At 41.3% G+C, this 16,898-nt stretch overlaps 1 protein-coding gene across 1 annotated transcript in view; it reads left to right on the top strand.

Annotated features, from left to right (window-relative positions):
- Dtl (denticleless E3 ubiquitin protein ligase homolog) overlaps nucleotides 1-15,112 on the top strand; it is a 35,405-nt gene extending 20,293 nt beyond the window's left edge. Inside the window, exons 11-15 of the mRNA XM_005348887.3 lie at nucleotides 1,221-1,333; nucleotides 6,869-6,958; nucleotides 9,184-9,319; nucleotides 12,166-13,004; nucleotides 14,292-15,112. Of these exons, the coding sequence (XP_005348944.1) occupies nucleotides 1,221-1,333; nucleotides 6,869-6,958; nucleotides 9,184-9,319; nucleotides 12,166-13,004; nucleotides 14,292-14,390 (1,277 nt within the window). The 3' untranslated portion in view covers nucleotides 14,391-15,112. The remainder of the gene's footprint in view (nucleotides 1-1,220; nucleotides 1,334-6,868; nucleotides 6,959-9,183; nucleotides 9,320-12,165; nucleotides 13,005-14,291) is intronic.
- The last annotated feature ends 1,786 nt before the right edge of the window (nucleotides 15,113-16,898 follow it).

Here is a 16,898-nt window from a genome sequence, read left to right as displayed (position 1 = left end):
TTTTTTTCAGACAGGGTTCACAGTGTAACCCTTGCTGTCCTAGAACTCAATCTGTTGGCCAGGCTGGCCTCAACCTTAGAGATCTGCCTGCTGCTTCCTGAGTTCTGAGATTAAAGCATGTGCCACCACTACCTAGCTATCATAGTGTGTTTAGGATATATCTAAATTGATTGCTGTTGAACTTTATTTTATAGTAAAAATCTCTGATGCAGAGAATTTTTGATAATAGGGTTTCTATTTTTAAGTGTGTATAGGTATTATGTCTATATGCACACTACAGAGTTCTGCACAATTGTGAGCTTTGGTGTGGGTGCTGGGAATTGAACGCAGGTCCTGGAAGAGCAGCCAATAAATACTCTTAACTCTGAGCCATTTCTGCAAAACCATGTGTTTTTGTTTTTCTTTAAAAGGTATAAGTAAACAGTTTTTCTATTTAGAAATAGAATGGATATCTGTGAGCACTCAACCAAAAGCCACTGAAGTTCCTACGGCTGCCTCGTTCCCTCTGTTAAGCATTCAAATGTTATTTTTACTTCTGATATATCTGTAAATTTTCTGGTAACTGAGCTTTCCCCTTTAAATTTTCTGTAATGTGTTGATGCCAGCAGTCTTAAGAGCACATTATATAAGGTATGGTTACTTACTCTTTCTCTATGAGAAACCTAACCAAATTGAGTGACTTACAGATGAACATACATTGTGCCCCTCTAGGTCTTCCTGTCAGTCAGCCTGTTAAAAAGAGTTGAGTTAAAAAAAAAAAAAATCTGCATCTCAGCCAGAATCAAATAGTTCTTTTCACTGACTTTTACCTTTTTGTGCAGCAAATATTTGAAGTTTTATACTGTTTAAAGTAAGATCTAGCATGATGTGAGATGTATGTACCCTCAAGAAGTTTACAGTCAGTGGAGAAATAAGATCAGTGTTTTCAATGGAGAAAATCCTCCTGTAGGATAAGGATATGGGCACAGTCTACATTTACTATAGGATTAGACATCAGCTTTCTTGCTCATGACATTGTCATCTGACATTTGTTCCTATTGAATTCACTAGACTGGGTCTAGCACACCTTCTTGTTCTGTGTTTAGTACTTAGCTCCCTATTATATGGTAGCAGGTTGAAGCAATGATAACACTTGTATGAGTTGTGTGTGAGTGTCATTTGCATTCATTGGAATACTGGAAATGATATAAACCAAGTGATTTGGTTTTCTCCTCTGGCAGTGGCTGTCTTCAATGGACACCAGAATTCTACCTTTTATGTAAAATCAAGTCTTAGTCCAGATGACCAGTTTTTAATCAGTGGTTCGAGTGATGAAGCTGCCTACATTTGGAAGGTAAGCTGTCAAATATCCACAGATAGAATGCTTTTGTCCAGTATGAGGTGTACTTAGTACAAGCACACACTGCTGACTTTTTGCACCAACTGTTGGCAAGGTCATTTCTTGCTTTGTGCTTCCTTTTCTGAATATCATTTATTTCAAAAATGGCATTCTGTGTCCTGCTGTAGCACGATTAATAAAAACTCAGAGACAGATATTGGGCTTCAACCTGAAGGCCAGAAAAGCAAAGCAGCCAGTTATTGGCTCTTACCTTGACCTTAGTCTGAAATGGCAATCCTGCCTCCAGGAAACCTCAGAATGAGACAGAGACTGAGAGCTGTCTCCTCCTGTCTTGTCCTCTCTAGTTCTGGGATTAAGGACATGCACCCCTACCGCCTGGTTTCTATGGCAAGCTAGTGTGGCTACTGGAATTAAAGGTGTGTGTTATTGCTGCCTGGTCTGTAAGGCTGACCAGTGTGGCTGTTTTACTTTTCTGATCTTCGGGTAAGCTTTATTTATTAAAATACGAATGAAAGATCACTAAATCCTGCTTCACAGGAACCATTACGTACAACTGCCCGTTCTGCTCTATCTTATCAGACGTTCTTAAGTGTCACATCCCATACTCGGACTTCCATAGAGCTGCCTGCAGAACAGTTGCTCAAAACTTTTGGTATAATAACTGCTTTTCTTACTCCTTTTTCTTATAGCAATATCTGGCCCTTGGGCCATTAAGATTGTTCAATGTTTGTTGACTAAGGTTTCTGTCCCACCTGGTCCTGCAGCCATTCAGTCCCAAAGAAACACACAGAGGCCTACATTAATCATAAACTTGTTGGCCTAGTAGCTCAGGCTTCTTATTAACTCTTATAACTTACGTCAGCCCATAATTCTTGTCTGTGTTAGCCACATGGCTTGGTGCCTTTTTCGGTGAGGCAGTTACATCTTGCTGGCTGTGTCTGGCTTCCTCTCTGGGCGATGACTGCAGACTGAGTCTTTACTCTCCCCAGAATTCTCATTGTCCCGCCTATACTACTGGCCAATCAGTGTTTATTTAAAATACAAGTGACAGGGTACAGACCATTGTCCCACAGCAAATGTTTAGCAGATATTTTAAGACAATTCATTTTCTGTTGTTTTTTTTTTAATTTATTATGTATACAACATTCTGCCTCTGTGTATTCCCACATGCCAGAAGAGGGCACCAGATCTCATTACAGATGGTTGGGAGCCACCTTGTGGTTGCTGGGAATTGAACTCATGACATCTGGAAGAGCAGACAGTGCTCTTAACCACCGAGCCATCTCTCCAGTCCCCTCATTTTCATAATTTTATAGAGTGTCCATTACTGTTTAAGTCATTGCGTTCATCTTAAAAACCATATTTTATATATTCATATTCTAAAACAATCTTCCATAAACCAAGAAACTTAGATGATGTTAATAGAAAAGTCCTGGGGAAAGTGCAAACGAATGACTCTTAGACTGGAGCTGGAAAGTGGCTGCTCCCCACTGCAGCTTTTAGTGACATCTTCCCAGGGGTCCCAAGGAGAGATGCCATTCTAGCCGAGACACGTGTGCTGGGCTCCTCTCTAATACGCATATTTCTTATTGGCGTTTTAAATGAGAATTTTCTTATGAGTAAATACTTGAGATGTATATATAAGTACGTATCTTACAAAAATAGTTTTTACCTGTTTTCTTTACTCTTTTTAAGTGTCTCTGTGTAGTACTAGTTACAATTGCTTCTCTCTTGTTTGTATTTAAAATTTTGAGTTTCAAAGTTTTAATTCTTTGTGCTTTCTGTTTTTTCCTCACTGTCTTACTACTTTTATTTCTCTAACTCCCTACTTTGTTACAGAATTTTACTCATTCCACAAGCCTGTCATTTGGGGTTTCTTTTTTGCAAGAAAACAACTGAAATTTTAGATGTATCAGATAACATAATAAAATGGCTAGTTCCATAAAGTACACATGATTATGTAACTAAATATATACATTTAAATCTTTTTGCCAGTTCTTAAAATTTCTCTAGCACGGGCTCCTTTTAAAATGGGAATCGAGGGGCTGCACACTAGGTACTTGATTGAGTTTCTAGCCTATTCTTACTAGAGATCCCATCTATGGCCACCACACATGGTTGACCCTAACTGAATTCCCTGGCTTGGTTCCGTGTCACCACTGAGTGACGTGGTTCAGACAGGATGTCCTCCTGCCTGTCCGCACATAGCTCAGTGTGCAGGCCCTGATATTTGAGATCTTGGCAAACTTACTGCTCTTAAAATTGAATTTGCCCAGTGAGATGTCGTTTCTCTTTTCCCTTATTAAAGGAGAAGGAGTTTAAACAGGAGTCCATGCAGGCTGAGTGTCCAGACCGCTGAGGTGTCTTGTGACTCTGCTTCATGTCTAATGGGTTAGCTTGGGCTTTCGTATTGTATCTGTTCTGTGCTGAAGCCTGCCCATAAGGAAAGAATAAGAAAGGAGTTTGTATCTTCCAGCAAAAGAGGACGGCCTTTGTAGATGCCTCACGCCACATTATCATCTGTGGACTGTGATACTGAGGTCCAAAATTCTAAAACACACACAAACACTGAGCATTCTGCTTTTTAGTTTCTTCCTGTCCCTTGTCCCAACCTGTACCTCCACCCCCGCTTCCCCTGTCTGTCCCTGGTTCATCCACTGAATAATACTGAAGTGGTTATAAATAAACTGATTTGGCACGGCCATTCTGCCGCTGACCAGTGGAACACTGAGCCTGACACTTTAGGAAGTGTAAATGATCTCATGGCAAAAATAAAGATTAGATTTGGTTTCCAATTGGGCAGAGTAATGAGATTTTGTGTGGGAAAGTGCTGATGGATTTTTTTGTATGCCTAAGTACTCAAAGTGCTCTTTAAGTTCTTAAGGTTAGAGCTATTTGCTTCAAGAGATGTCTCATAATTTTAACTTTGGGGTTCCTATGCCTTAAGCATTCTATAAAAGGTAGAATATGTAAAAGAGAACAGTTTTCTGTATTGACCACCCCAAAATGTTTAGGTTATTTTTTTAAATAAGTTTCCTTACTACTCAAAATGGAAGCTTTTTAAAAATTAAATGAAATAATTATAGTAATGGTTTTTAAAGTAAATTGAAGTTTAAGAGTTACTGGAATTAAAGTGAATTCAAAGCCATCTGAATTTCACAAGGGAAAAATTCATCTTAAAGTAGTCAAAGAGCAAGTATTGTACCTAAGATAGTCCTGAGCTATCGAAGCTCTTATCATCAAAGTTCACAAAGTTTACCACTTCTGTCCCTTCTCCTTTTTATTAAAAGAGAATTTAGAGGTCGGGTATAGTTGTGCACACCTGTAATTGCAGCACCCAGGAATTAGACACCGGAGAATTTTGAGTTTGAGGAGAGCTTGGGCAGGGCAAGACTATTTACAAGAAAATACAAAGACGGATTTAAGAGTTGGAAGTATAGAACAGTGTTAGAATGCTTGCCTAGCATGAATGTGACCCTGTGTTTGGTTCCCTTGCATCACCAAATAATATTAAAGTGTACACTTCAGTATACACACTGTTGGCAACCTTTTGCACTAATTCCTGAATGTCACACAGGAAGAAACCACATTATCCTGTAAGTCTGTCTTCATAGTCACTCCTTAACAATTGCCACATTGTATATTCTTTATCTCTTCTCTCTGGATTTTTGTGTATTTGAAACATTTTATATAAACTGTGTCACATAATATATGGCATTTGGTGTTTGACCTTAATTTAGCATATTTTTCAGGTTCAGACATATTGCACAATACTTCATTTCTTTCAAGTGCTGAAGAATATTCTACTTTATAGGCAAGCCATATTTTATCTGCTTACCAGTTGGTGGTCGTTTTAGATGTTCAGAGTTTTTCACTCTGCTATTTAAACTCTGCTGTCACCATTTGTATGTTTTTACTTGCATGTATTTTCTATTCTCTGAGGAGGTGTATGCCAAAGAATAGAGTTAGTAAACCATATGATACTTAAAGTACATGTCTGATTTTTTTTTTAGGCCCTTCCACCTATTTTTTTATATGTAAAGTACCTGGTTTATGTATTCAATGAATAAATGCCAACTTTATTACTATTAATATTGCTTCTTTAGGAAGTTTTTACAAGGATTCTTTTTCTTTGAGGCCCTGTAGACAGAACTAGGTACATGCTGTTGGCAAGCACTTGTTTTTTCTTAACTTTAATATTTTGTATATACAGTTAGATTCTCCTCAGTGCTGTGATGGAGAAGCTAAGGAATAGGTGGGGTCATAGGATGGCAGGAAGAAGTAATGTTCACCAGAGATGTCCACAGACAAGGATTTCCCTCCCTTTAATCTGTTTGAATCTTGAGTAAAGAGAAACTTAGGGGACTAGGGTCTTCAGAAAGGAAGGAAAAATTCTGACTGCTGCGATAGTAAGAAACTATCTTTTATAGTCCTTTCTAAAGTATATTTTTCTTTGAGTGAATGAATTATAGTCTATGGTATTATAGAACTCAGCAATAATATCCATGCAGGTTGAGGGAAAGCTGCCTCATCTGTTAATACATTAAACTTTAACTTACCGAGGCAGACTGAACTCTGTCTGGCCTTTGTTTTTGCCATTTTAACCATTGCACATTTGCCAGGTAGCAAAGATAGGGAGTAGTCATGATCGAGTTAGATACCCCATGAATCAGTGTCAAGTCTCTTAGCTGTAATTTGAGAAACCTGTTAAGCTGACTTGGTCACTGTCACAAATATTCTTTCTAAAGTTGCCTCCACTGCAGGCAAATGATGTATGGTTCAGAGCCTTGGGGAAATAGAGAACGCATTCTCTACGGTCCTTGTTCTCCAAATACATGTACTAATAACAGCAATGTGAGCTTGTCCTCTAGTCCTGTGTGCTTTGAAAGGTATCGATAGCTCTGGAATGAGGCGGCTGTACAGTGCTATCAAGTGCCTATCACTGGATTCTCTGTGATGTGTACAGTCTTGACCTCTCAATACATTAAAGACATTATTAAATTGTCCTTCAAACAAATTGACTGAAAAGTTTGTATGAAAAATTAAAATTATGGCTTACATCTTCAAATTGAAGGTTGTCACATTCAAAATGAAGGATGATATTTTGGATTTTGTCATAGTAAGTATGTCTTGCCTTGGGCACAAACTGGCCTCTTATTCTAAAAGAGCTGTTTGCCTGTTTCAGGTACCTTCAGGACTCAGTTGATTTAATATTCCTCCAAGTGGCTGACTATAGAAGATCTAAACATGTCTATGTGGTGTATAAACAGGACTGGGTTGAAGAGCAATACCTGGAACTGAATCTTGGCCCAGAAAGCCCAGTGGCTGAGGGACAGTGCCAGAATTGCATTTTAGTTGAAATAAGAGCTGTCCTGTGTTTGGACCCATAGTCTTGATTGAGTTTGACTGTTGAACTCGACAGCTCCCCTGTTATTGACAACCCTAAAGCCCTGAGACATAGTTAAAGAGGTCCTGACTGCTTTGGGGACTAACACTGTTGTGCTGACATGTTCTTTCTTGTTTGGCCAGGTTTCCATGCCCTGGCATCCTCCTACTGTACTCCTGGGTCATTCTCAAGAGGTCACGTCTGTGTGCTGGTGTCCATCGGACTTCACCAAGGTTTGTGCATGCTAGATTTGTATATTTTCCCTAGGTTTATTTGAAAATGATACAGACTTTTATGTGTAGTCATTTAAAAGACTCCAGGACATGTATCTCTTTCTCAACACACTCACACACACTTTTCCCCTGCTTTTTTCACCAGTACGAGGAATTATTATATACTAAAGAAGTAAAGTTGGACTTATAGTTCACTAAGTCATTCTTTTTCTTATATATAGAATGAAATTTTGAACTGAAGATTCATTTTAAAATCTGAAATGAAGGTCTAGGGAGGTGGCTCAGCTTAAAGAGAACCTGAGTTTGGTTCTTAGCATCCACGTGAACATCAGGTGACTACTAGTAGTCCAGCTCCAGGGGGAACCAATGCATCTGTTCTCCATGTGTGCCTGTTCTCACAAGCACAGATACACACACAGCTTAAACTATAACAACACCAGAAATAGAAGCCATGTCTGTATATGGAAAGTTTTGTTGCTTGTCTTGTTCTTGACTTTAGGTGTTTTCTAGTCTTCCAGAGACTTTATGTCTAGTGCATTGGCGTACTGTTGGCATTCAGAACTCCTGGGTTGCTCCTAGGACTTGTTTGTTTGTATCCCTACTGCATTTCTTTGGTTAGCTTCAGGAAAGCTCTTTTTTATAAGCATACACAAGAACAGATTTCACTGTGATGCTTTCATGTACTTAGAGCCTTGTTCTTGCTCATACAGACCTTTCTTAAACTTATTGCTTTAGGTGTCAATTAATATTCTGACATTCTCTTCAAAATCGCATGTAATTTCTAACGGAATGCCTGCTTTTTACATGGGTTATCAGATAAACCATTGTATTTTGTTTGTTTATGTTTAGTTTTTTTTTTTTCAGTTTTGTGGATTTTTGTTCAGAGAGAACATCTTGCTGCTATATATATAGCTCAGAGCTTTGAACGCTGTCTTCCTGCCCTGCCCTAGTCTCCCAGGTGCTAGGACTACAGATATGCATCATTGTGCTCAGCTTTTAAGGGTTTCTAAATAAGATGAAGAATGTAAAGGAAGCCGGGCTGTGATGGCGCACGCCTTTAACCCCAACACTTAGAGGTTCAAAGCCAGCCTGGTCTACAAAGTGAGTTCTAGGACAGCAGGACTGTTAGACAGAAAAACACTATCTCAAAAAACAAAGACTATGTGAAGGCCCATATGTATTATTGTCACTGTAGCACTTGTGGCATTCCATTATTTTTCGTTGAGAAGTGAAATGTGTGTGTGTCATCTTTTGGCCTCCCAGTAAGGGAAGGAAAATGTTGCCTGTCTCTTGGGGGCCACGACTTAAAAGAACATGTGTTCTTTTTTCCTCTGTGTTAGTGACTGAAATAGAGAAATGATATAAACAAATGCTGGGGAACAGCTCTGGCAGCAGTGGCCATTTGCCTCTAGCTCTTCAAGCTGGACTTTCTCTGCCATAAAAGGCTCGGGACCAAGATCAGGAATAGTCGGATATTTTTAAAGGGGCAAAGGTTATTTTTAACTTCTTTCAGCCTAGTGAACTTTTGTTTTCCTGCATTGCTCCTTTACCTATCTGAGAAAGCATCTCAGAGGTTTGGGTTTATTGTACTCTTCTTGCGGCCTGCTTGAGTCACAAGCTAAGTCTGATCTGGGAAATGTCCTCATTGCTTTAACAATAACATAAGCACGCAGAATTTAGAAGAAAATTGTAGAAATTAAATAGTGATGATATGTACTAATTGATCATTTCACAGAAAGAATAAAAGGAAATCTTAATTACATATGGTTATATAAAGAATGTTAAAGACGTGAATTGCCTGACTTCTTGAGAGACCAAAAGGAAAATGAGCCTACTGACAGTGTACTTGAGAGCCCTTTACTGTTCCTGTAGAGGACACAGGCTCAGCACCCAGCACACAGCCATCTTCATTTCCATAGGATAGGATGCTCTTTTCTGGGCTCTGCTGACACATGTGTACAGGCAGAGCACACATAATAAGACAAATCTTTTTAAAAATGAATTACTGCTAATAAGTTTCTCAGTGGAAAATACATTTTAAAAAGAAACTGAAATTTGCATCATTGTGAAGCTGGTGTGATTCTCTGAAACAAGGGGTGTCGTTGTCTGTGCTGTGTTGCAGCAGACAAAATAAGTGGTCGTTTATGATCCCTTCCTTAGGGCACAACTGCTTTAGATTTTGTTCTTGATCTTTGAAACTTCATCATTCTTCTATTGGTTCTTAGATTGCTACCTGCTCTGATGATAATACACTGAAAATCTGGCGCTTGAATAGAGGTCTGGAAGAGAAACCCGGAGGCGATAAACATTCCATGGTGGGCTGGACCTCTCAGAAGAAAAGAGAGACGAAAGCTGGCCTAGGTAAGGGTAGCATGCATTTTCCAAGGTTTCTTGGTTTTCTTAGTTGAGTTATACTGAGTGCTATGGGAGGCTAGATTTGCCCTTGTTTTGTGGTATTTTTAAAGGAAAGCACCACCCTGGCATTTCTTAGAGAGAACGGCCCTGCTTTGTTCATCATCTGTGGAAGGTCTCGTGTAAAGTAACGGGTTTAGTCAGCAGATAGTCATGGGCTGTGCACTCTTCTTAGTTTTGTTTAGCAATGAGGTACAAACATCTTATCGTGGGTGGCGATAAGTAAGCTGAAGTAAAATACATCAAGTAAAGGAGAAGAATGGAAATGTGCTGTCAAGTGTCTCTGTGATCGCGTGGCCTCACTTAGGGAGCAGGAGTGCGCCTGGCATGTTCTCGGCCTCTAGAAGGGTAATGCTGGCACAGAAGCAGTGAGGGACAGCAGGAAAGTTCCTGCCTGATGCTGAAGTCATCAAACTTGCACATGCCTTACTCCCAACACTCAGGAAAAGTGTGGTTTGAGGCTGGTGTGACCTTGTCTCAAGAACAAAAGGCAAAGCATAGAAGAATCTATTTAACAATATTTATAAGAACCCACAGAATATGCCAAAGGATAACATGTACAGTTTAAGGGGGAATTTTTAAGGATGGTTTTGAGGGCTTTTACTTCAGGCTACACAGGATGGAATTGTCCTAATCTAGATAAGAATTGCTACAGATTTAGGAAGGAAGCTAGAGTTTGATTTTAATGTACCATGACATTGTTTTACATCCAAAGGGTGTCAAGGAGACAGTTTTAATTCTGCAATTTAGGATGGGGGTGGTAAATTTGGGGTAACTTGTGATAACAGCTGTAGCTAGAAAAGCAAATAGAGCAAGGAAGGACCTGAGCTATTAGACACCAGCGTTTCTTTAGAGGAGGTAGTGCTACAGACTATTGGACAGACACTGCCCGAGCAGGAGACCCAGCAGAGTGTTATGCTAGAAACAGGGTAAACTAAGGAAATGATGGGTGTGGCTTTGACCAGATGATTCCAACATTAAAAAAAAAAAAGACCTATGAGCTTACCTTTGCTTTTGCGGTTTGGAGCTTATGGAACAAACAATCTTGCTGGAGTGATGATGGCCTATGATGGCCTACCTGGTCTATCAGGACAATGGGGAAAGATCTCGAGACACTGATTGCCACCCTTTAATTGAGGGGTTTATTACAAAGGAAAGGAGATCAGCTCAGGAGAAGATGATGTTTGATTGGGTGGAATCAAATGAGAGTTGCTGACGGTTCCACCGTGTAAAGTGCTCAAGTGCTCTCTCTCCGTCCAGTCGTCAAGCAGTGTAGACATGGACTGCTCTGCTGTGCTGTCTCCTTTAGGACGCCACATAGCAAGTGCAGTTCAGTTGAACCAGCCTTCAGTCCTTGGGTGATGGTGACATTACTCCACAGAGGATTGCCGAGTAACAACCTGATCTAGGTGCCAATGGCTGGTACGCTTGCCATTTGGCCCTTACGCCTGCTTCCAGAATAGACTGGCTGCTGTTGACCACACTACCATTTTTGAGAATGCTGTCTTTTTTAATGCTATCTGCAAAGCCAAAAACTTCTTCCCTCTGACCTACTTTGTCCAGCCAGCACCAGCTCTATTGCTTACTGTTGTGTAACTGTACTCTAGTTGGAGATCTCACAGCACTGTTGAGGTTCTCAGTCTTGGGTAGGCTTGTGGAGCTTTTGAAAAATGTATACATTGTCAGTCATGGATTTTGTGAGTTTTGTGTAGAGGTCAAGTGTTTGTGTTTTCGTAAAGCTCTGGGTAAGTCTGTTATGCAGCCAAAATTGAGACACTGGTGTAGGCATTGAGTGACAGGATGATTATCCTAATTGCCAAGATAACTTTCACTTATTCAAGCTCAGGTGTTTGTTGTCGTTTGGTTAGACAGCAGGATAGTTACTGTCAGTTTCCTACTGCTTCTATCACTGCCTTATTGTTAACAGCCATGAAGTTCCACGTCTAATAATTCCTTACTAAACACTAAATCCTCACCCCCCTCCTCTGGGCTCACTAGCTAGCTTAGGAAGCAGGTGCAAAACAATATAGTGACTACTGTAACCATTTCTCCTGGCCATACTAGTGAAGGGCTCTGAGAACCCGTGTATTCTGTGACAGGATAGCTGGGTTAGGAAGAGTCTGAATATGGGGCTACTGGATCCTTCAAACATGGGGATTTTTGCCTAGCAAGAAAGAGGCCAAAAGTACACATGAGCTGAGACAGGGGTGGAGTAGTACACAGCCTGTTGAGAAAAGCAGTGCGTCCTCCCTATTGCAGAGCCTAAAGTAGTATGTGTAGGAATGACTCTGACCTCTTATTGGCTGACTCTTACATCTCAATTTAACCCATTTCTATTAATCTGTCTATCGCCACGTGACAGTGGCTTACTGGGAAGGGTTCGGCATGTCTGTCTCTGGCAGCTCCATGGTGTTTCTCTCCGCCTTCCTTCTCCCAGCATTCAGTTTTGTCTTCCCCACCTACCTAAGTTCTGCCCTATCAACAGGCCAGGGCAGTTTCTTTATTCATTAACCAATGAAAGCAGCGCATGGACAGAAGGACCTCCCACACCACTTGCAAACACTGAAACTATTCAGAGTGGTCTGCTGGTGCTTTAATGAATTTATCTTTCCTGGGTTTTGCAAGTGTGTGTTTTACTTCAGGGTGTTTGGGGAGCAGTCAGAAAAGGCGTAGGAAAAATGCTGGGAGGGTGTGGTGGAGATGGGATGATTTTTAGGGACATGATTTCCCTGGGTGAGCATCCAAGGCCTGTGCATCATTTTCTTTCTGAGTTTCATGCTTCTCTTCATTTTCAGTAATGGTATCGAATAGCCAGAGTACTCCTGCCAAAGCCCCCAGAGCCAAGAGCAGTCCGTCCATTTCCTCTCCATCAGCAGCAGCTTGTACTCCAAGCTGTACTGGAGACCTCCCTCTTCCTTCAAATACCCCCACATTCCCAGTCAAAACTACCCCTGCCAAGACCCGGTCTCCAGTTGGCAGAAGAGGCTCCACCTCTTCTGTGTCTCCCAAGCCCCTCTCATCTTTCAAGATGTCTCTTAGAAACTGGGTGACCCGAACACCTTCCTCGTCACCTCCCGTCACTCCACCTGCTTCTGAGACAAAGATCTCATCTCCAAGAAAAGCCCTCATTCCTGTGAGCCAGAAGTCGTCCCAAGCAGATGCTTGCTGTGAATCTAGAAATAGAGTGAAGAGGCGTCTAGACTCGAGCTGTCTGGAGAGTGGGAAGCAGAAGTGTGTGAAGAGTTGCAGCTGTGTCACCGAGCTCGACGGCCAGGTGGAGAGCCTCCATCTGGATCTGTGCTGCTGCCTCTCCAGCAACCAGGACGCCCTCAGCAAGGACTCCACAGGTCCTGCCAAATCAAGAAAGATTGAAGGCACGGCTGCTGCAAGCATCTCGGAGCCTCCTTCGCCTGTCAGTCCTTATGCTTCAGAAGGCTGTGGAACACTGCCTCTTCCTCTGAGACCTTGTGGAGAAGGGTCTGAGATGGTGGGCAAGGAGAATAGCTCCCCAGAGAGTAAGAACTGGTTGTTAGCCATGGCAGCCAAACGGAAGGCTGAGAATTCATCTCCACGAAGTCCATCATCCCAGACACCCAGTTCCAGGAGACAGAGTGGAAAGACATCACCAGGCCCGGTAAGCCTTCAGGGTGGGGGGATATATGTCCTATCTGAAGGGGGACAAATGCAGTTCTCGAGATGAACTTTGTGCTGAATTACTTGGCAGCCCTTTTACTCCATTAAACCCTTCATCTGCTCAGACTCCTCGGTCTTTACTGCTTGATTCACTGAAGCTTTCTCACCATCCGGGGTGTCAGTTCAGAAATACCTCTCCTGGGATACAGCATGGCATCTCTTTTTTAAGTAAAGTTGTTTTTCTCAGGAAACTTGCCAATACCCATAAGTAGATTGTTCAGCTTGTAATGAATTTTATGATCAAAATGGAACTTAGGTACTTCAAAGCAATTAAATTACAGATTCCTTGATTTTTATGGCTTTTCCCCAAGTTTGTGATTGTCTTGCATACACCAATATTCTGAATACTTGTGTCTGCTCTCTTAACATTCAGCAATTCAATATAATGTTACTGATCTTTTTAAGTCTCACTGACTGACATGACATTTAAATGGAGGGTGTAGCAGAAATAAGTGAACCTTGCAAAGCATATGACTTAGAGTGGTGAAGAGGGAAGTGAGCATTGGGTGAGCCATGGACAGCAGCAGAGGGACAGAGTGCTGTGTATCAGTGTGCAGTTACAGCAAAGGAAGATGATGGGAACACAGCCCATAATTAAGGGCAGAACTTAGGTTTCCTTAGGCCAGTACTAGTAAGGTGAGTGTCCTGCCCCATTTGATGTCCTTAGCCTAGCCTGTGCTTCTAGGAAAGGCTACTTACTATGCAACCTGAAACAGTATTTTGCTGCAGAAAATGGGAAGTCAAACAAAGTTTCCTTCCCTCAAAGTAGGAGTGCTCTGCACCTAGCCAAAAATTTGTCATCAGTGTCTCTCTCCCATGGTTTTCCCTGACCCTCATGACCAAGGGTGAGGTGAAAATTATTTTCACTAATAATATAAATCTCAAAGCTTTAAGAATGTTGTGCTAATCTTAATCTTTTTAAGTTTTGGGATTTGTTTTTACATTTTATTGACTTGCAGGTTGTCACTGTGTAGTCTAGAGTAGATTTTAATTTAGGACTTTCCTGCCTTAGCCTCTCAGGTGCTGTGATTATGGGAGTGTGCTACCATATACAACTAATGTTTCTTTATCAGAACAATGCTGCTTTATTGGGAACCAATGGAGAAGCTATCTATCTGGCTTATCAGTGGAGGGGGCTGATTTTCTCAAGAGAATGGCAGCTATAACTGAGACACTTACTGAGATAATTTTGAACTTGGGAAGTCCCTAACTCTCCATTTTCTTCTAGGTCACCATTACTCCCAGCTCCATGAGGAAGATCTGTACGTACTTTCGTAGAAAGTCTCAAGATGACTTCTGTAGTCCTGAACACTCTACTGAATTATAGATTCTAATCTGAAAGTTCACTAAACTTGGGTCTACAACGATGGCGGTGAAAGCGACTTTATAATTCTGCTCTTTAAGAAAGTGGTCATCTTTTCATTTTGGAAATTTTAGCAGACTTAGGTCACACCCACCGTCTAGTGTACACAGCTTCCTGGGTGAGTGCTGTTTCCGTTTCACGGGATGATTTGTCATCTGTAGCCTTTCCCGGCTGTCTGTGATGTTGACATCCAGCTTATGGAAACAGAAAGCAAGGCTCGCCTCTAGTTATCCTGAAACTTGTGTTAGTGGAGAGTGTCTGTTAGTCCAGCTCAGTGTCCACCTGTGAAGGCCAATCGGGAGACATCCTCTGCACAAGATGCCTTAAGTGAGCATGGTCCTATCTGAAATATATAATCTGTTCACTCTACTTTTGTGTGTTTTTCAAACTGTATAAGATGTGATATTCACGTAAGTGCATTCATATTGCTTCCATGTTAATATACAGTATCTTGAGTTGAAGTCATGATTATTTTAAATACAGTGATAAATGTCAGCTAAGGGGAAAGTAGGAGAAAACAGAAAGCTGGACTGTTTCTGTGAAAGCTGTGGGGGTCCCGTGGTTTTTATTTTGTTTTAAACCAGATTTCTGTCACAGACCAGCATTGCTCTTGGGGTTGGGGGTAGGGAGTTGTAAAGCACTTCCTTGAGAGAGATGCTTTGTAAAATCGGTCGTTATTCACTGAAACCAGGGCTGGCGGTTAGGGATGTAGAGTTCTCAGTTTTCTGAGGTTTATGACTTTTTAATGTCATCAGAATTTTAAGATAATTTCTTACTGGTATTTTTATAAAAGATGTTAGCTCTGAACTGAAAATCCAAAACCTGGAAAAATAAGTCTTGTGTTTTGTTTTGTTTGTTTTGTTTTGTTTTGTTTTTTTTTCATTTTTACAGAAGGCTCTAGCTCTCTAGCAAAATGTCATAGCACTTTATCTAAACAGTTAGTGCAGAAGTTGTGTCAGCTGACTCTAAATACTATGTGAGGTGCTTTAGCCCTTTTCCCTTAAAGGCTCCACGTCGGCCCTCATGAATGAGCATCATTATGTCCCCCTGTGAAGCCTTTTAGAAAGAAACTTTATGTTCACGGAAGGTGTCCCCTGGTTAGGAAAGAGGACTGGTTAAACTTCTATTTTTGTGATTTTTAAATCTTTTATTAAAACTTTAATTTGCCGGGCAGTGTTGGCGCATGCCTTTAATCCCAACACTTGGGAGGCAGAGGCAGGCGGATCTCTGAGTTCGAGGCCAGCCTGGTGTACAAAGCTAGATCCAGGACAGCCAGGGCTATTTACACAGAGAAACCTTCTCTTGAAAATAAATAAATAAAGGAAGTCAGATTACAGTCAAAAGCACACGTGTTGCAGCTTTAGCTGAGTGTTGAGGAATCTGCAGTGATGTTTGCTTGTTAACTGTTAAGCAATAGGGAGGTAGTTTTAATGATGCATCCCTGCTAATAATGTTGGATATCTCTTGCTTTGAAAGCCAGTAGTAAGCCAGGCGGTGGTGGCGCACGCCTTTAATCCCTGCACTCGGGAGGCAGAGGCAGGCGGATCTCTGTGAGTTCGAGACCAGCCTGGTCTACAAGAGCTAGTTCCAGGACAGGCTCCAAAGCCACAGAGAAACCCTGTCTCGAAAAACCAAAAAAAAAAAAAAAAAGACAGTAGTAGTCAGGAAAGCAGGTGATTTGTTTCTGTGTCCGGCAGCGCCGCAGAGTGAAGCTGGAGTCAGTGGCTGTCAGAAACTGCAGGCTCTGCTTGGGAAACTAGTACCACAAATGGGTGCCAAAAGTCACACGGAACAAATTAGTAATTATCCCTGCCTTTTTTTAATATCAGACTTTGAGCTGACTAAATAATAAGCCTTGTATCTTGTCCTTTCCCAAGCCTTTTACATTGGCAAAGACACAATCCACACAAAAAGGAGTGATAATCTAGAGTCCCTTTGCTTGCTTGTGAAATAAAATCTGTTTGTTTGCAAAGATACAATCTAATTCAAACTGAAAGGTTCTAATAAACGTTTTCCTCAGACTTGGACTTCTAAGATGGCTTGGGTTACTTAGTACACTGTTTTGAATAAGAATGGCCCCCATTAGTCTCCTGTGTGAATGCTTAGACACCAGGGAATGGGATTGTTTGAAAGGATTAGGAGGAAGTATGTTACTGTGGGTGCGCTTTGAGGTTCCAAAAGCCTGTGTGAGGCCCAGTCTGGCTCTCCTCCCTTCTCCCCCTACCTTGGCCTGTATATCAGTAGCTCTCAGATCTTAGCTACTGTTCCAGCTCTTCTGCTTCCTGCCATGATAATGGACCAAGCCTCTGAAACTGTAAGCCCAGTTAAATGCTTTCTAAGAGTTGCCTTGGTCATGGTGTCTCTTGGCAGCAACAGAACAGTGTCTACAGCACTTGGTAAAAGAACATGGGTAAAGTAGTTCTTTGTCTAAATAAGTACTTTTGTCCCAAACTTGCCCATTTGGGTACATTC

Source organism: Microtus ochrogaster, chromosome 6 (genome assembly GCF_000317375.1).
Source record: "Microtus ochrogaster isolate Prairie Vole_2 chromosome 6, MicOch1.0, whole genome shotgun sequence".
In the NCBI taxonomy this organism is placed as follows: Eukaryota; Metazoa; Chordata; class Mammalia; order Rodentia; family Cricetidae; genus Microtus; species Microtus ochrogaster.
The sequence above is the reverse complement of the archived record's forward strand: the minus strand, read 5'-3'. Positions and strand labels throughout refer to the sequence as shown.